The sequence below is a fragment of the Pleurodeles waltl genome, chromosome 11 (assembly GCF_031143425.1).
Source record: "Pleurodeles waltl isolate 20211129_DDA chromosome 11, aPleWal1.hap1.20221129, whole genome shotgun sequence".
Taxonomy (NCBI): Eukaryota; Metazoa; Chordata; class Amphibia; order Caudata; family Salamandridae; genus Pleurodeles; species Pleurodeles waltl.
Genome location: NC_090450.1, coordinates 740,862,645 through 740,883,424, shown reverse-complemented (window position 1 = coordinate 740,883,424; position 20,780 = coordinate 740,862,645). Strand labels below are relative to the sequence as shown.

Here is a 20,780-nt window from a genome sequence, read left to right as displayed (position 1 = left end):
ATACCTGGAGTGGGGAAAGCGTGGTCCTCTCGCAGGTTTCAATCAAGGATCGGGGTGTGAAAGGAGGTGGGGTAGGGTCACTCACCTGAATGGGGAGCAAAGGCAGTACGTCCTGGGTTCTAGGGTGAGAACAGCTGTTGGGGCTGGAAGAGTTGGCAGGTCCAGGCGGGTTCTCATGTGGTGGCCTTCCCCCTTGAGGGAAATCGGGGAGAGCCCCCGCTGTAGGCTCCAGTAGCAGGGGGCAAAGATGACAGGGGCTGTCCAGCCGCAACAGCATGCGGGGCGCAGTTGGGCCTGGACAGGCCGGTGTTGAGTGAGAATGTGGGATCCAAGGCCCCCAAATTCTAGGATCAGCACTGAGAACCTCACCGGTCACATCCACCGCTCCTGCCAGTGGCAGTGATCAGGCCAGGCTGGCCGTGGGGGGCCCTCGCCATCTGGCCCAAGTGGACATATAGCTATAAGACACCCCCACTGCTCCTCAGGTCCCAAGCTCCTCCTGGGTGCACTCAGGCGCACAGGGCTCTCTTAGCAAGCGGCCATCTTTACTCGTGGCCAGACCACGCTTCATTAGGCAATCTTAAGGAACCTCAGAGATGTGAAATGTGCATAAGGGGGAAAGTTAATATCCTAGTTCAGCTATTTCCCTGTAATCCAAGACCTGTGATAAGTAAATTGAAACAAAGTTCAACAGTAACAATACTCATTTGGAAGGAGGAAAAATAATTTGCACGAAGCAGTCTAACTCACGAGTTCTGCTTATTTAATTACTGAGCTACTTTTTGTTTACAGAGTAGTCTTGTTCTGTCCATGTGCCAGCAAAGGTCAGCATTCTCTTACACAGTTTGGTGATTGGTTGCCCTTCCTTGGATACATCTGTCAGTTTCTACTGTGTAGTGTCTTTTTATCAGTGACCTGTGCCCAAATTGCTTATTCTGTCATCCACAAATAGGTTACCAACGAGACAGCATGACCCTGCTTTCTGTTTAAATACATTTTATTTGCAATTGACCATTTTATTGCATCTGATGCACATGGGATTTGTATTTGTTAGTCTTGCTGCACCTAAGCCAGATAGTTATGATTTAGTATACTTGCTTGTAGGGGGCACCACTTTCCCACCTCCTCACTCTCCATCAGTAGTTAATTAATTGCAGTCTGGCAGATCACAAGACTTTCAAAAGTACTGTCCAGAAACATTAAAACCTCACCTTAATGATTGGATTGGAGTTATCACCAGATTTTTTCTGTCCAAAGTTGAATAGCAAATGGACTCGGACAAAGAAGCAGAGATCAATAGCTGCTATTTAGGTATATATTATGCATTTGTTAAAAGTAATATTACAGTTGGTGGTCAAACTAAAATGAAAATGACTTGGTCAATAAATAAGAAAATCATTACTCGTTGGTTTCTGATGACCTCGGCATATGACATCTCCAGTGACATTTCTTAAAACGGCATTAAAGCATTACAAAGGTAACCAGTGACCTCGCTAAAGGACCCTCAGGGTATGAGAAATCACAATGTCTTTTACTTCACTGCTGTCTGCAAGCCATATATAGCACATCAACGAAGACACATAGGGCCTGATTCCAACTTTGGAGGACGGTGTTAAACCGTCCCAAAAGTGACGGATATACCACCTACCGTATTACGAGTTCCATAGGATATAATGGACTCGTAATACGGTAGGTGGTATATCCGCCACTTTTGGGCCGGTTTAACACCGTCCTCCAAAGTTGGAATCAGGCCCATAATGGCTACAATTATTCTCACAAAATTCATTTAATTGACAGTATCCATAGCAGTCACTGCTACATATGCATAGTGCAGCTGCCAACCTTCTTTTTTTATTTGATACTTTTAGAAGGACATGTTTTAGATTGTATTGTTTCAGAAACAGCTGTTTTGTAGCCTATATTCTGAAATCTAAAATTACATCGCACTTCACTAAAATAAAGGCAGAGTCTTTTGGTTCAAATGTAAATCTCATTACCAAAATGTGCCTTAGAAACGGGGCTAAACTTCTCATTTCCCCCTTAAGCCCTGATTCTACATTCTACTTGCCCTCTCTATCCCAGCAGCTCATTTTAGTGATATGTTACGACACCCAGCTGCTCTTCACATGTGAGAAGGGAGAGGAGATTTTGGGACAGTCCATTGAAACCTGCCTTCCCTCTGTTTTTCACTGGATGACCACACAACAGTTAAAATGTAACACAAATAAGATCGAGATACTTTTCTTCGGCCCCAATCTGCTGGATTGGCAGACCTGTGACCCAAAGAAGCCCCACCTCCAAGCCCCCGGGGGGTTGGGGGATGGGGGCAGTTAAGAACTTGCGCATTAAATTTGACAAAGATTTTTCTTTTCAGCCACAGATCATGTCGGAGATTGGAACTTATTTCGGGCTTCTGCGGGTGTTAAAAAATGTTTACACTTTCTTTCCTTGTTTGCAAGAAGGCTGGTCATCCAGGCTCTTATTACATCAAGGCTGGACTATCGCAATGCCCTATATTTAGGACTCCCGGACAGCCAGCATTCTTCTTAACCTGCCCCCAAGAACACATATTTCCACACTTGCAGGCCGTCCATTGGCTTCCGATAAAGAAGAGAATTCTCTTCAAAGTGCTAGTCGTAGTCCACGGAGCACTGCACCGTTCTGGTGCATGTTATCTTACGGCCAAAATCAGTTCCTGTGTCCCTTCCAGAAACTTGTGATCAGCCCACTGCTCCGAAGAAGCAAGAATCCCTAAGATCCATCTCAGGAGAATGGGTGGAAGGACCTTCTCCTATCTTGGACCAGTGGCTTGGAATAAACTTCCATTGAAGCTATTCTTGGTAAGAAAAAGTCTAGCCGATCACACTGCTTATCACTGATGACTGAAAGTGCAGCGCCGGGACACTCCATGGAGTAGCTGCGCACTTTAAAAGTCTCTTTTCATTTTGTAGTAGCTGCCATACAGCCAAGGATCACACTAATGTAGGCCCCACGCACCTCAGAAGCCTATCCATCACCATTTTCCCTATCCTATTCTTTTTACCCACCCACGACACCACCATACTCCCTTCTAGTTTTTTTTCTTTTGACCTTTTTTCAATGTTTTGTTTCCTCGCTTGTCTTTGGTCTTTTTTAACCTGTAAGTCAATTTGCATCAGTTATTTTTTAAATATTTTAAAGTGTATTCGTTCATATAAAATTAGAAACAGTATTATATGGGCTTTTTAGCCAGGTGGAGCAGGCGGCATAAATTATTCCTATTTTACTAACAGATAGAAAGGCCATTAACAAAAAGTGTATTGCTTGGGGGGGAAGTCTCTTAAGTCGCATCAGTGTTAAGCGACAAATAAACAGCAGAAGTGACAGCCCCACAAACTGTAGCTACATTACCTGTAAAGTCATGATATTGCCTTAGGATTATATGGCACAATGTTGTTCATCATTTGGCATGCCACTTTAGGCCTTAGATCAAAAAGATCTAGTGTTAAGGGGAACATTGTTAACATGGTTGCTCATGGTGATCTCCATGGATCAGAAGAAAGTTCACACTTCAAATCCCCTTTCCAATTAGATTCAGCTGCAATGGGAGTATGGTCCTCTAAACTCTGACATATCTTATACACAGCAATAAGTGGGATCCACCACCCACCATCAATAAGTAATGCTGGAGAAGATCAGTAGGTGGCTCTTACAGAGTCGTGACTCAAAGCACTTTCAGTTGAACCAAGAGCTAGGAGTCGCAGATCTCCATGCCTGTCAAACCTTCCATGGTCCAATCCAGTTTCTCCTTCGACCTAAGAACCACTTTTAAAAATACCCCAGCCATCTCTCCACAGCAAGTAGGGCCACTGCCTCCAGAAATGTGGATGAAAGACGCAATGAGAGCTGTGCGGAGCAGGTGAGGCGCAACCCAATTATGCTTTCTTCCAAACAGCAGTGAGCAAACCACCAGAGATGTGTTCTCTAATGGCCCTAGAGAAAGAGAAAATATAGCAGGCTGTGTCAGGTACCCTTTCTGCATCCTGACTAGCTTCAATAAGCAGGTGCCATCTAAGTAGTAGAAGATGTGCTTTATTTGGTCAGCAAAATGAAAAATATTTGGAACCTTATCTTCACCCATCACCCTTTGAGTGAGATGATATGGTAGAGGACCACCCTCGTAGCCAAATTCTGATCCATATGTAACACCATACACCCTTGAAAGACGTTCACAGAACCTTTGGAACTACCAACATCTTTGTCATGCCATGTTATTTTTGCTATGCTCCTTTTTTCATTCATTTTTAAAATATTGCACCGATCTCAAGTTTCCATATGTCGGCAGTGAAAGTCTGAATATGTGTCAGTATGGACCCGGGAATAGGTCCCATGGGACAGTTGTGTACAGGAAAAGCCCACTGGCAGAAGTCAAACTGGAGCCCCTTGAGGCTCCATTGGGCCCAAAAGAACACCATAGGGAGCCAGAAGCATCTGAAAACCCGCAGCATGGCCTCCTGATAGGCCACTTTTTGAAGTGAAGCTCACTACTGCCTGGGGACTTATGGGCATGACAGGACCAGTTGCAGGGCCTGACTTGGGGGAAAAGTATGGGGTATGATCTTCCAATTGATGCCCTTGCACTGTCTTTCCTGATTTCAGGTGACAAGATAAGGGTGAGCTCCACTCAGCTTTTTTCCACTTGTGGCGCATCTTTGACATTTCATAGAACGTAGCTGAGGACTTGGTTCTAGAACAGGGTTGCTAGCAGCCCCATGACTTGAAGCGGGACTTGTGTTTCGACTGCAGCCTCTTCTTATGGATATCCACTTAAAGATTCTTACACACACCTAGAAGGCTCAACATGACCTAGGACCAGCATACATCAACCACTGCCTGAACTTCTACCAACCCTCCAGACAACTGCTCTCTCCTTCCCTCGCACACACTCCTCATATCCACCACTGCTACGGTGGAGGGCGAACCTTCTCCTAACTCGCTGCCAAGTCGTGGAACAACCTCCCCCTCTACCTCCGAACAGCACCTTCCCTATAGGAATTCAGAAAGGAACATGGCTTTATGACTGAGCCCAATAAGTTCACAGCGCCTGGATACCGTTGTGGGGGATTAGTGGCACTTTAGAAATCCCATTTGATTTGAGTTGAGTTTTGCCTCATGGACCTCCTTTGAGTATTTAAGAGCATATTCTTTACATGACTTTGAGTCGTGACCAGATCCCAAGTATCAAAGGCACATAGTGTGCTGGTATGCTTCCTGCAGTTGCAACATTGTTTCTCCTGAAAAATACAGGTTTTAAACTATGTCCCTGGCACACTGTCTGAGGAAAAGTTTGGAGTGATTGGAAAACTGACAAAAGTGAAAGTGGAGCACCAGATCCACGTTGAAGGGAGCTGGGAGGTGCTTATATGCAGCCATGCCAAGTCACTTCCAGGGCATTAAGGAGTGCCTGTACAGCAACACTGCCCTACCTATCAGTGTTCAGGAGCATTGCTCAAAAATTCTCAGGATCTAGTATGGGGCCTAAGAATATTCTAAAGGTGGGAAATCTGTGGTTCTTTATGGTGGCCACAAAAAAGAGTGTTACCGAAGGTAGAGTAACTTCATACTCAATGCCTGTCATTTCTAAGCACTATAAATAACAGGTTTTATTGTTACCCAGGATAAGGGTACTCAGTTTAGAAATCTTGGAAGTATGGGTTAGCCTTGCTAGGATTCAGACTTGTAATCTGTAGATAACATTAAATGTAAGCACTGATCATTAACTGACTGAACCATTTTGCCAGCTGAAAAAAATTGTTTGGTGAGAAGACTAGACTGTAATTTGCCACTAATGCTAATTGGGTCACACTTACTTTTTCTAGGTGTTCTCATGCAGGTTTGTATTTTATGAGAGAAAAAGAAAACGTAGTGGATGCAAATGTGCATTGAATGTGCACTGGCGGTTTAGTGGGACTGTGTACACATGATGTGTACTAAAGAATACACCTTAGAGAGGGCTCCAAGAATCGGGGTACAGGGGAGAAGGTAGTATGGCAGGGAGTTGGTGACAAACAAGATATGGGAGTAACAGTTACATTATGAGGGACTAAGCACAGTGTGGCAGGGAATGGGGATTATGACAGCCAAAGTTACAGTAACATCGTGACAAGGAGGGACACCTCAACATAGTGGAGACTGAAATGTAACTATTATTTTGGGGTTTAAATTGCTTTAGGACACCCAACTGTGTTTGTAAACATTGACCTTAATCATGTTTACAGACAATAAGTAGTCTTTTACTTGGATGTTGTAGGCACTTCGTATACCTGCTAATAAACTGCAAACCCCAAATGTGTGTGGCAGAAATGCTTCGAACTCCCAAAGGGAGCTTCTAGCCTGCTTTTATTTAGCACTAGAGCCACTACACTAGTTGCTTTCTTGTGATGTTTTTCTTAGGATTACCTCTTCCTCCTCACAAAAAAAATATATTTTAGAATGGATTTGGGGCTTACATTTTGCTGTACCACTTTGGCTACCACCGGAGTGCTTTTACTGTAGCTACGAATGTAATATGCTATATCCACCCACAAATTTCAACCTAGAGTTTCATATATTCATCCTTCAAACTGTTTGAGGGTCTCTGGTAAGTCACAGGTGGGTCAGACAGGGGGTGAAAGTCACTAAATAACAAATTCCAGAAGGACTGACATACCAAGCAATTGACTGGTCTTTGCCAGCATTTCCAGCTCATAACCATGCAACAAGCTGCTCTTAAAACAGATCTCTCTGGAAACCAATCACTCCAACGTTTCTACATTGGTTTTCATTTTTTCAGCTACCTTATTCTGCCCCTTCTCCTTTATCCTTGCAGTCCCCACCTCCCCGTACAGCTCCCCACCCCAAGCCTCCTCAAATGCTGCCCCGCATTCTTTAATACCAAACAATGTCAATTTCATAGTAAAGTGCTTAGTTGTATCTCTTGGTTTTATGTCTTTGTCTTAAAGAAGAAGATAGTCGGATTTAGTGGTCACATAGCACTCCCTGCTCTCCTGCAGTTGGGACTGATGTTTCTGAAGCTTAGTCTCATACTTCAAGATATACACCAGGTTGCGTGGGTGTAGGCCCAGCTGGTGACATCTACTGTCCTTGAATATGTACACCAGCAAGCAAGTTGTGCTGCATGTGAATGGAATATGGGAAGAGACTGGAAAAGCGAGAGAGAAACACTGAACTGTAGCTCACTCCCAGATGGATTTGTCTCCGTCAAGGGATGGCACAGTGCAACCTTGTTGTTCCAAAATAGTTAACTCACCAGCGTGAAAACAGAGGAGAGCAATTGAGTTCGTTGAACCACGGGAGAGACGATGTAATCACATATAAAGATAGACTCTTACTAGTTTTGGCAGCAAAGGTTGCTGTGTTGTGCTTCCGGCCAACTGGGATTCCAGCCGCAAGCCCAGGATGCTTTCACAAACACACGGGCAATGTAGAAAAAGAAGCAAGCACCCCAGCAAATGTTATGAGGAAAAAGAAACTTAAGAACCAGGAGTGTGGCCGACGGAACTGAAATGAAAAAAAAAAAAACACAACAAATGTGAGGGATAGATGTGCGTGCAAACTGGTACGTAAATGGAGAGAACCAATCCAAACAGTGATACATTGCCAGATGACTACACTGAGCAATCCTAAAAGCCTTAGCTTGGGATATTTTGTGAAGAAGCTATATTAGCAGAAGTAGGCTCTGCATTGGAAATCAGTTGTACGTCACCTACTGCCGTGGGGGTGCGTTTAACCATGCCATCAGATAAACGAGATGTGAGCTGTATCTGCTTAGAAGCTTTATAGCAAATGGATACGTGGGGTCTCTCCCTCTTCAGAAGTGGTTGATTAGCTGATTTTTAACATTGTTATTGTGTCAGATAATAGGGTCAAAATATGATCCCTGAAACAGTGAAGCATGTTTGTCAGCCAGAGTAGGACTGATTGATCTGACCTTCAAAATCTAGCATCACATCCCCCAGAAAACAAAATCAGCTGAAAGTGATAACTGCTCTCGCCTTCTGCTCTAGTGCCTTGCCACGCCCTCTCATGCTTCTTCGTACAACATGCCTTATGTATTGCATGCATTGCTTGAGTGCCTTACTGATGTCTGATCTCTTAGCCCCCTCCAATCCGCTCCAACATTTTGTGAGTCGAGTTTAATATAGTCATAATACAAAACTGTATGCAGGACCTGCTGCTTCCAACTCTGTGATGCAGCCAATGGATGAACATCTTTTCATGCTCTGCATCGAACCGGGAGCATAGTCCCAGTCTCCAGTCAGACAACGTTAGCCCTCTCCAGTGCTTCATCATCCAAAGCAACGTCTGAAGAGAGGCTGTGACAGCAGTATCACACATTCCCATAGCCACTAGCAATGCAGCACACCCATAACTGGTTGATTTCTTCCCTCAGAGTCTTCAGCAGCTCTGCCTTTTTCCTACATACTCAGCCAAAAGACTGGGACTCTTATTTAGAGTTTGCACATGGGATACTTCATCATGAAGGTGGCTGATATCATATCTTCTGTACTGCAAGTGTCATAGGCTATATTGCACTTGTAATATTTTCCATGGTACATATGCCATGTTTGTACCAGAATATCCAAAATATCAATCCTCCAAAATAAAGCCATGAGTCTGGCAGAAACATGGCTGATGTTTCTGCTCAGCCGTCTGGCACTAAAGGATTTGCATCAGCTGTTTAAGTTACATCAAGGGATCATTGCAAGTATTAGGTTTATTGCGAACTGTCTTCTTTTAGTCTGCTTCTCCAAGATCATGATGAGTTTACAGCAATCTATGTCCTTGAATTTATTCATATTCCCCTGCATCCAATTACTTTGTATCTGGCCATAGAAGACCATTAACTAACATTTAATCTTTATAATTGACATATTCTCTACATGTGAAATATTCAAGTGTGACAGAACAAATTGGCTTCATATTCCACAGAATGTATATGGAGAACAATTCTTTAGCTAAACTCAGCAGTACTTGAGCACATATTTCTGATTGCCCTAATGCATCCTTGAAGAGTCATGCACGAAGAGTTTGGTACATTGGAGTCTGGGCAATTTTGTATATAGTGTTTTGATCTTATTTAACCCTATCACTTGTCTCATTCATTTTGCAGTTGAACTGAACTCCCCCATAACCAGCTACTTCCAGTATAGCCTGGGGATCCTGGCACTGTGTGTGAACCACAAGGTGGTTGACGCTCATGTAATACAGAAGCTTCTCCATGCTGAAGAGCAGAAGAAATTTTCTCTTGAAGGCGAGCACTCAGTAGGTGAGTGAAGTTTTTGCAGTACAGCAGGATGCCGGAGGTGGGGTTATAGAGGGAGCAAAACGGTGTTGGATCAGGGTATCTGGAAATCCTCTGGGTCAAGACATGGAAACAAGCTCTTTGTGTAAAACTTTGGAACACACCTGAGAATTTGTTTGGTTCGGGTCAGAGCCCAAGCGGTTAAGGTACCATTTCTGGCAAAATACTGATGTATATTTTAGGATTACCACCTCTTCTTCACAAAACAGTTATTTTATAATGGATTTTGGGCATACATTTTGTTGTATCACTTTGAATACCAATAGGAGTGATGGGTTGTATACTTGAATTATTCTCAGCTACTCATCATTTTTCTGAGTCTCGTTCGAGTACATTGCTATTTTGCTTATGAGGCACTTCAGACTTGAACCTGCCGTTTAAAAATCAGGATTGGTCCTGCTCCAATAGGAACTGTCCAGCGCGACCTGCCTGTCCAAGACCTTTTTGAATGGTAACACTGGCAACCCCATACAGGTTTCAGCCTATTTGGGCCATGGCAGTAGAGTGTAGGTCGAGTACTAAGACTAATTGAACATTGGACCGACATCTATTCATACTTGTCACACTTAGGGCTTCACATTAAGTGAATTTAAGAAGTGGGTGTGTGGGATGCTTGAAATAATCTCAACTATAACCTTGTTGTTTGTTGCAGTAGACGCATTAACTACATTGAGTATGCCCAGACATGGGTCCCGTGTGCTCTGTGCCATAGGCCCCCAGCTATAGCTCACTGATGAGACCAAAGTAGGGTGAACCACTCTGAGGTTGCTTGTGTTCCAGTCTCAAGATGCTCCGGCCTGACAGTTTGGTCTGGACTGCTCCTCTAGGAGACTGATGATTTGTATATAGTGTGTTTTTTTTAGAGTGACATGGTGAGTGAAAACAATGGTCTAGAATGTGACCCCAAGTAATTGCCAATGGCTGAGATTAATTAGAGCTTTCCTCCCATCACCTTGTTTGTTGCACAATGAAATGCAGGCAGGCTGCTCCAAATAGCCAATCTGCTTTTGGTTCACACCTACACGGGGCCAGCCATACATTGTTAGTCTAATCAAGTATCCCTTTATTCGATTTGATCAATGTAAATCATAACAGTACATAAAATTATACAATTTATTATCACATAAAAAGGTAAGCAATAAAATTGGAACACACATGTCAAAGACCTGAATTTCAAACACCAGATAAAAACCATTATAGATAAAAATATACATTTGGAATGGACAAAAATTTCAGAAACAGTAAGGCTGGCCGCACTTGAGTAACATTCTTTGACAGGAAAAGTGGGCGGATAAAATTATATTGAAGTGTATTATATTTGGGACAAATTAAAATAATATGCAGAGTAACCGGATTGGAAGCCAAATCACAAGTGTATACAAGGACCTCTGAAGACTTTGCTACCCTAACATAAGCTGAGGGAAGAAATTCAGTCTAAATTAGTTCAGAAGTCTTCTATGATGGCAGGGCATATCTAGGGTCAGATAAAATTCAATATTGCTCACTGCTTTGACCTTGAATAGTTGGTCAGTGAACTCTTGTTGAACGCAAGGACTTCCCTTTTCACACGCACCCTGGCATAAAATGCACATTTGACCCACACAGTGTCAGCTTTTCAAATACAACTAAATCAAAGAAAAGATAGATCAGGTCTGCCAAGGTCACTCAAATTGCACATAACATAATACAACCGAGGTATATCATGCCACCGTTCCAGACCCACACAATCCCTTAATATATTTCTCAAAAATTAGTTTTTTGGTACCTTAAAAGAGGCAAAAGACTTCTCTCCAGATCTCACACCCAAAAAAGCTAACTGTAGGAGATGCATTTCGCTTTATAAAAATCAATAGTCGACTTATTGTGGGTACGCCATTGTTATAGGGAGCACTCACCTGGTGTAGGCCCATTGTGCACAGTTAAGGTGCCCAGTGACACAGACCAGTGCAGTTCACTCTATCTGTAATATGGCTCCATATGTCACCATGCCTGAAACATGGTCCTGTATGTGTGGCCCACACGTGGGGTCTAATTGACTCCAGCACTCACCATTCTATTCGTAATTCACAGTCTCAAGTGTGCAATAGGCAGCCTTTATGTACGGCTGAAACATGAAAAGGCAAAGGGCTCGTGTATAGGTGGTCTGAAAAGATATTTTACAGGAAGAGCTGATAAACAACCTGCCTATAGTGAATACAGGTAAAATGTTCATTGCGCCGGACTAGAATCTTGCTGCCACCACAGTCTGGTGTCATGTAGCCTGGGTTGAGATGCCAGTAGCAGCTTTTTCTTTGAATAGGGTACACCTTGGATATCTCTGTGATATCAAAGATCAACTCAAGGTTTGACCAATACAGAGAACTCAGTGGGCTTGTATGACCGTGGAGCTCACTGGGCAATAACACAGAACTGTCCAGAAAGTTTACATGGGCATAGCAGCACAGCTTCACAAGACCATTTAGAGGATCTTTGTTCCAACAAGGAGGGGGGGTGACAGGGCACAACAACAAGGGAAACACGGGCCCATGTTTGAATTCCCCAGGGGGACTCCGACAAGAATGCTGGACGCAGGCACTGAGGAGCGTGCATACGTTATCCAGCCCAGTCATCCCCCGTAGCGACCGGAAGAGAAAGAGAAGGAAGCGGACGGAGACGGTGGAGGAAAGGAGAAAACGAGCGAGGACCCAGGCGAGATGGGACCATGCCAAACCGGCCCCAGACCAGAGCACGAGAGCCTAGCTCGGTTTTCCTTTCTTGTTCCTGCCCACCTTTGTAGCTTGTGTCCTCTTTCCCTGGAACATGCCACGTTCATCAGCTCACCTTGTGACCTGAGAGATGCAACTCATGAAAAAAAACCTGTAGCCAGTGCACAGAAAACCACACACCTGCACAAAAAATATGGACAGCCTGTAAATCTCTTACATCCAGTTTCCTGGGCTGCTGCTGGAGAAGCAATAGCCCCTTATTGGCCAAAACATAACCTGGCTCCAATCTATAATACCAATGTGACAGTTCACCATGGTAGCTCATGACAAAGAAAGTGTATCTCCCCTGCAAGAAGTGCAATTTTGGTGCCCTCCAGATGTTTGCTGACAACTTGAAATCTGGGTCATCAATTCACAGTAGACCCAATGCCATCATATCATAATATAAGCGGGCCTCATTGGCTTATTCAGAGCTGACGTTTTGATTAGGACGAGTGCTGTAGGCCAGTGCAAAGCAAGACTGATACCACAAGCAGACAGCTTTTACTGCCGCCCCGAAGAAGCAGGCAGTTTTCTTCTGAACTGAGAAAAAGACTTTGGTGCAGCTGCAACCTGAAAAGGAAAGGAAGCAGATTGCCGTGCAGCATAACAAACCTGCCTAAGATTTAGTCAAGGTCCAGAGTCCAGTTACCCTTTCTGTGCTGTTAAGATCATTATTAGTCTGAGACTGCCTACTGCGAAGGTCTGCAACTGAAACCTAGCCTCAGTGAGCTGGGCACCGAGTGATTTGTGGAATCTATGTTGCGAAGGTAGATGCCACTATGGAGGAAACCAGGGAAAAACTGTAGGTCAAACTAGGCTTTTTTGCATTCTCCCTCTCTTCCTCATTTGGGATCTCCTCATGCTTTCATTCCAACCTGAGTGTGCCTTGTCACAATGTTGCCCTCCTACTGTGGTGCCATCTTCTACATGGGAACCCATGAGCCTCCTATCGGGAACTGCCAAGCAGTTGCCCTTTCCATGATGCCACGCAATGCCTTAGTGCTTCTATCCCAGGATCCTGCCCTCACTCTGATTCTGTTACTCAGACCTCGCTATTGCACACCAAGGGTCCTTTGTGCCTTGTGTGATTCCCTACATGACCTGATTATTAATTAACTGTAATCGTTAGTTACAAATAAAAAAACAGATGCTGTGTTCCTCAAAAGCTTGTTTCCCTGAGATTAGCATGCACAGAATCCTCTGCACATAGGTCCCACGTACGGAGTCCCAGCAAGAGTGTCTATTAATGCAGTTGAACTCCCATACATTACTAAGCAGCTCTTCTTAAAGTTAGCATTGTTTTATCTCCTTCAGAAATTATCAGCATGGCTTAAATGCTATATTTATAAGTACTGTAAGTGATACAAGGCAGAGGCTAGGACAGATGGGAAGAGAAGGATTTTGCATAAATGTGTTTAATGAATTAGACTGGGGGGGCATGACGTTTCAGGTTAAAGAGTCTCTGGGGGCATATCCAGACAGATAGCTAGAGAGAAATACTACCTTTCATTTGCACACTTCTAATGTGTGCGTGGACCCATGTGGAGTTCCTGGCACTAGTGCAGGCTACTACATTGTAAGGCTGTGGAAATTAGAAAACCTGGCACACAGGCCCGGGAGAGGAAGATGGTTCCAAGCGGCAGCAGCAACAAACTAAAAAGAGCAAGCCTAAGGATTTTTATCAAAGCCCTCCTGGGCTGTTATCTATATTTCAAGCTGACCAGGATGACGTGAGAGATGAGTTCAAACACTTGATGAGGCTTTCGAGGTTTGTAGTCATGTTACACGTTTATTAGTGTTCTGAAACCAACCTCCTGTGTGAGTTTTTTGTAAAACAAACAAAATAATTTACACTCACAGAAATTGGGAATCATCTATAAATGCCTTTGCTTGTATTCTGTCCACATGTATAGGTTAGTTTAGCTTTGAGGAGACTCGAAGTAAAACCAGTCTAAAAGTAATGGTAAGTTACGTTAGGTGGTGCATTTAAAATGTGCAATTTCCATTATGTAAGTAAAACGAGTGGCATGTATTTTTTAAACATTCTTTTAAAGCGATAATGAGCAGTGTTATTGCTCAGTTTAGGGCAATTGATGGCTGTCAGTCACACATAGATTTGTATCTTTCATACGTTTGCATCTGGATAATGCCAGCACCCTGTTCGCGGCCTCCCAAACACCAGACTCCATTCTGATGGCCCTTAAGGGCATTCTGCACTCCAAAGAATCTCTCCCCCTGACCCGAAGAAATAGAAACACATCCTCCCCATCCACGTGAAACTCCATTGGCTCACCGTGTCAACCTGCATCATTTTCAAAACTAGCCGCACCATTTACCAAGACCTCACGTCCAGCATCCCCTTTATCTTTCAGACACGATCACAGTCTATTGTGGTACTCTCCACACTCACAGACTGTCCACTATCAGATTGCAGAACTAAGAAGTGTAAAAAAGTTTAAAAAAAGGCAGCAAGCCTTTTTCATCTACACATCCAGGATCTGGAACAACATCCATCCACATATCCATCAGGACTGCCTCAGTGCTACTCCAATTTAGGAAAGAGTTGAAGATGAACCTCTTTAACGAACACTACACCACAATTAGGGCTCCCAGTTTTATTGTATTTATTTTGTTTGACATTTTCATATGTATTTAGCCATATTTTTTGTTAATTTCATTTGCATTTATCCATATTTATTTGGGGTTTTGTTAAAAGATGAAGCTGCAACTTGTGTATTTTCACGTTTATTTAACTGCTAATTGTACACTCTTGCTTACATGCCTGACAGGTTTCAATGATATGAACATCCACTGATGATAAACTAATACACTTAAATGAAACATTCAAATTTTAATATCAACCTTGTGCATATCGACTGCTGTTGAAACCTCATTGCCATTTTTTGTTGTTATTTTTCCCCCCGCTTACTTGACAAACAGCAAGAATTTTTCAATTTCAAAATCACTCAATGGGATCCACCGTACAATGTCTCATTAAAACTACCTTAGAAGTATCCCTACTATTTTATTCTGGGTTTCCTAGGTAGGTTAAAAACATACCGTAAGAAGGTCTTGGGGTATTGTCACCCTACTCTCTCTCTACACTGTCAACATGTTTCGGCCAATCATCTAATGCCACATAGGGTTGGTGCACTTCCTCAGGACTAAGATCCCTACCTTCACTGTCCCCGTCAGTCAATCCTGTTTATTAGTGAATTGTGATAAGATAATTTCATGCAGCAACCTTACTTGTCACCTAATTTCATGAGACCAGGAATTTTTCTTGTGTCTGTAGGGCATCTCTAAACCCGGGCTAGGAGCAGGGGCATTGCCCTGTAGTCACACATTCTTCAAAGATCCGATGCTGCCCAACCGCCTCATGTTTTTAGGTCTCGACTAGACAGCGCATGCACTTTGTTTAATCTGTGGGCTTGAGCCCGCCCAAAGGCTTCCCATTTGCTTGCTCCATCGTCTGACATATTCTTCACCATTTGTCCTTGGTATGCATGGTCATGCCTCATCTTGTGTTTAGCCCTCCCCTCAGAGCATGGACAAAGAACTTGTAATTATCCACTGCTCCAGTTTTTAGGAGCTATTTTGTTCTTTGGTCTTAAACACCCCACACAAGCGTTCCTGTTTTTACAAGCTGTGAACCATACGACCAGCTGATTTCGCCAGTTTCGGCAACTCTGAGGAAAGGAATCATTTTTAGCAAAGCAAACGGCCCAGGGGCTGACACATCACAAACCTTGGCACGGTGCTCACCGAGCATAACTATCGATCGCTACTTTTATTGTTTTACTCGAAATGGCACTGCACAAACAGTTACAACAGATCGAGATTTAGATGAGCAACAATATTTTTTAAATAAAAAAGTCACAATAATCAAATCTTTCTATTACAAATTGGTCTTAGCTCATTCCTTTTCATAACCGTCCGTTGATTGGTTGCGCCAGCACGCCTATTAACAAAAAGCAGCAGGTTAATGTAAATTGATGTAAATGACAAAAATATACATTTCAAAGTTTCCAGAGAGCCACGAAAGTCTTCTGTAACTTTGAAAGAAGGGAACTGGCCCACCCTAACTGGAATAAACCCTTTCACCTTAAATGAGCCTTGAAGTAATTAATGCTGCACTCGTATGCGCCTGAGTATCTATTTAAGGCAGTAGGCTGAAATCTGCATCGATGGAGTTCCCACCAATAACAAAAGAGGCGCAAGTAATTGTGACGTCAACAAACACTTCACCTATCTCAGACACTCCTTTCAGCACCACACCACCCCCCCACCCCGTAGACGAACCTACAGTATCCGAAGGAGCTGTACACAAATACCAGAAAGTGTCATTTTTAAAATTATAGCGCAACTAGATTTTAGTCTGGTTTCATGTCATTGGCTCAAATGGAACATTTTCCATATTTTCCAGAAAAATCCTCTACACTCGTCTTCAAATGTCTCTATTGCTCTGGAACCAAGTGGCGGCCCTTTAGTTAAAACTGCTGTTGGTTTGACATGATCTACTCTTAACAGGGGCTGCAGAACACTACTTCACTGCATTGTTTATCAAGCCAGGCTGCTGGGGGGGCACGCGCCTGGGAATTGGTAGGTGTGGGAGCTGGGCTGAGGCAGTTGTAGCTCGGGCACTACGTTTTAATTTCTGTAATGACTGCTCCAGTCAGAGCCAAATGCAGGCTCATCAACCTTCGCTGGCAGAAGAGCCAATGAAAACAATATTCATGACATTATGGCCCTCATTCTGACCCTGGCGGTCGGTGATAAAGCGGCGGCCAAGCCGCCAACAGGCCGGCGGTCTAAAATATGCAATTCTGACCCTGGCGGGAACCGCCAACACAGCCCGCCAACTTAACACTCCGCCCGCCACGGCGGTACAAACAAACAGCGCGGCGGTTCCCGCCAACAGCCAGGCGGCAGACAATGTACCGCCCACCCTATTACGACCCACCAATCTGCCACCTTTTCCGGGGCGGGAGCACCGCCGATAAGAACACGGCGGAAACAGACTACGAACGGGAAAACGCTCACCTCTACGCACTCCACGCGAGATTCCGGCAGTATGGAACCAGAGTTGCAGGTCATCCCCGCACTCCTATTCCTGCTCATATACCAGGAGCACGCCCGGCGGCGCGGAAGACATCGGTGAGTACTGCACCTACGACACAGGGGAGGGAAAAGATTACCGGCACACACCCACCCACCCACACCCACTACAACACACACATCAATGCATTCCCACAGATCACTGTCACAACCCACAAACCACCCCCCTCCGAAATAATGCAAAGACCAAAAGAAGAGATCATAAACGGGCAGATATATTGAAATATGTACACCAGTAATCCCAATAAATAAATAAACTATGTACAAAATATATACAGCTACTAAATGTAGTCCAACCACTGTCCGTGGATCACAGGGGTCCTGTGCAAAGGGGCAAGGCCCAGTCCCACGACAAGAACTCCACGGAGAGAACACTGCAGGGGCATCAGAAAGAAAATAGGACAGGCACCTCAGGGGGAAGGGAAGGGGGGGGCACCTCAGCCACTTGAGTACACGACGCCAGATCCACGAGGGGACTCCATGACCACTGGCCCATCCTGGGGAGAGCAAAGCCACAGTCCAAACAGTCCATACAGTGGGTGGCCTGCCTACTGGGCCATCCTGGGGAGAGCAAAGCCACAGTCCATACAGTCCATACAGTGGGTGGCCTGCCCACTGGGCCATCCTGGGGAGAGCAAAGCCACAGTCCAAACAGTCCATACAGTGGGTGGCCTGCCCACTGGGCCATCCTGGGGAGAGCAAAGCCACAGTCCAAACAGTCCATACAGTGGGTGGCCTGCCCACTGGGCCATCCTGGGGAGAGCAAAGCCACAGTCCATACAGTCCATACAGTGGGTGGCCTGCCCACTGGGCCATCCTGGGGAGAGCAAAGCCACAGTCCATACAGTCCATAACAGACCCCACTGCCACTGGAGGAGGCAAGTTGGCCAGAGGACATCCTGCAGCCCTGCCCGAGATAGATCCTGCCCTGCCACGTCTGCCAAAGGGCCAGCGGTTCTTGCCTTGAAGGGCCCAGTTCAGCGGTTCCTGAGACGGCGGGGCCCAGTTCAGCGGTTCTTGAGACGGCGGGGCCCAGCGGAGCGGTTCTTGAGACGGCGGGGCCTAGCGGAGCGGTGCGTGAGACGGCGGGGCCCAGCGGAGCGGTTCTTGAGACGGCGGGGCCCAGCGGAGCGGTGCTTGAGACTGCGGGGCCCAGTTCAGCGGTCCTTGCCCTGAAGGGCCCAGTTCAGCGGTTCTTGAGACGGCGGGGCCCAGTTCAGCGGTTCTTGAGACGGCGGGGCCCAGCGGAGCGGTGCGTGAGACGGCGGGGCCCAGTTCAGCGGTTCTTGAGACGGCGGGGCCCAGTTCAGCGGTCCTTGCCCTGAAGGGCCCAGTTCAGCGGTTCTTGAGATGGCGGGGCCCAGTTCAGCGGTTCTTGAGACGGCGGGGCCCAGCGGAGCGGTGCGTGAGACGGCGGGGCCCAGTTCAGCGGTTCTTGAGACGGCGGGCCCAGTTCAGCGGTCCTTGCCCTGAAGGGCCCAGTTCAGCGGTTCTTGAGACGGCGGGGCCCAGTTCAGCGCTCCTTGCCTTGAAGGGCCCAGTTCAGCGGTTCTTGAGACGGCGGGGCCCAGTTCAGCGGTCCTTGCCTTGAAGGGCCCAGTTCAGCGGTTCTTGAGACGGCGGGGCCCAGTTCAGCGCTCCTTGCCTTGAAGGGCCCAGTTCAGCGGTTCTTGAGACGGCGGGGCCCAGTTCAGCGGTCCTTGCCTTGAAGGGCCCAGTTCAGCGGTTCTTGAGACGGCGGCCGGTCTATGGCCAACTGCTAATTGCCTGGTGGTGCCCTCCTGGGCAGCGGGGATGGTGCTCCTTCACTGCCCACCTGGGCTGTGGGTGGTGGAGCCCTCCTGGCCAGCTGGGCTGGGTCCTCCCTGGGCAGCGGCTATGGGGGTGGTGGGCTCTCCCGGGGCAGCTGTGCCGGTTCCTCCCGGGGCAGCGGCTATGGGGGTTGTGGGCTCCTCCTGGGCAGCAGGCCTGCTGCCTGACCTCTCCGACTTGCTGCCCTTGCCCTCCTTAGTCGTGGGCCTGTGGCCCTTTCCTCCCTTTGGAGCTGTGGCTGGTGACTGTCTCTGAGTGATGTTCGGGGGGGATGTAGAAGGCGGGCTCCTGCGGCGCCCCTTCCGCCTTCTGCTCCTCTTCCCAGGGGGTGGGCTGGCTGTCCCCTTGCTGCTGGGCGAAGATCCAGACATGCGGGCTGGCGGGCTCCAATACCCCTGCACCCTTGTCAAGGGGGCTGCAGGGCTGGTGGTGGCTGAGGTGCTCTTCTTACCCCGACGAGAAGGAGGGGGGGGCTCAGGGTCAGGAAAGAAGTTAGTAGTGGCGAGGAAGAGCTTCTTGGGACAATGGAGAGTGGTAGGTACAGTGGGAATGGGAGTGGAGGGAGAGGATGTGGTTGTAGGTGAGTCACGTTTGCTGTCTTTGGGTGCAGGTGCAGGAGGGATAGGCTGTCGTGAGGTGGATGGCTGTTGGGTGGGTGGGTGGCTGCGTTTGTGTGGTGTGGAAGAGGGGGTGACAGACACAGTGGGAGAGGACACAGGGGACGTGTAAATGGCAGTGGGGGTGGTGACTGCACGTGTGCGGACTGGAGTGGAGGGTGTGCTGGTGATGGAAACACTGGCTGATGGTGAGGTGAATGGAGGTGTGAGTGTAGACGTCACAGGGAGGGAGGAGGGAGACGAGGAGGTGGGGGTCACAGAGGTGGTAGTGACTGTTGGCATGTCTGCATCGGAATGTTGCGTGTGTGAATGTCTGCGTGATCTGTGGTGCTTATGTTTGGATGAGCTTCTCTTGGGTGTTGAGGTGTGTGCAGGCTGGTCTGATGGTGTGGGTGGGACAGGCAGAGGAACAGGAGACTGGGAGGAGGGAGTTAGTAGAGGCAGGCAGGAGACAGGGACAATGGCTGCCGTCAGTGCTGAGGCCAGAGCCTGGAACGATCGCTGATGGGCAGCCTGACCCGAATGAATGCCCTCCAGGTACGCATTGCTGCGATGAACCTCCCTCTCCACCCCCTGGATGGCATTCAAAAGGGTAGTCTGCCCAACAATGAGCGTTCGGAGGAGGTCAATGACCTCCTCACTGAGGGCAGCGGGGGTAACAGGGGCAGGGCCTGAGGTGCCTGGGGCGAAGGAGATGCCCGGCTTCCTGGCAGAGCGGGCACGGGGCAAACGCTGAGGGGCTGCTGGGAGGGCGGAGATGGTGCGCTGGGTGGCGGCTGTACCTGTAATGGCGGGGGGCACGGATGGTGCCACCCCCGCAAGGGAGCCCCCTTCCGAGGACGTGTCCGTGTCGCTGCAGGGTCCAGTCGTCCCCGTCGTGGAGCTCCCCTCGCCCTCCGTCTCACTGGTCCAGTCTGACTCTGTGGCATGGCCCTCCTGGGCCATGTGAGATGCAGCTCCCTCCTGCCCCGATGCCACTTCTCCTCCGCCTGATGATGCTGATGCACACAAGCACAGAAAGACAAACAAAAAGGGGGGGGAGAGAGAAATAAAGGGATATTGAGTACATGGATCTCCGGTACAGTTAGCGGACATGACAGACACAGATGCCCCCTGCACTAAGTTGCGCACTTGGGGTCCGCT

At 46.8% G+C, this 20,780-nt stretch overlaps 1 protein-coding gene across 2 annotated transcripts in view; it reads left to right on the top strand.

Moving 5' to 3' along the window:
• TCN2 (transcobalamin 2) overlaps positions 1-20,780 on the top strand; it is a 112,206-nt gene that overhangs the window by 53,954 nt on the left and 37,472 nt on the right. For both annotated transcript variants that reach the window (XM_069214458.1, XM_069214457.1), the window contains exon 5: positions 9,152-9,307. In XM_069214458.1, coding sequence (XP_069070559.1) covers positions 9,152-9,307 — 156 coding nt within the window. The remainder of the gene's footprint in view (positions 1-9,151; positions 9,308-20,780) is intronic.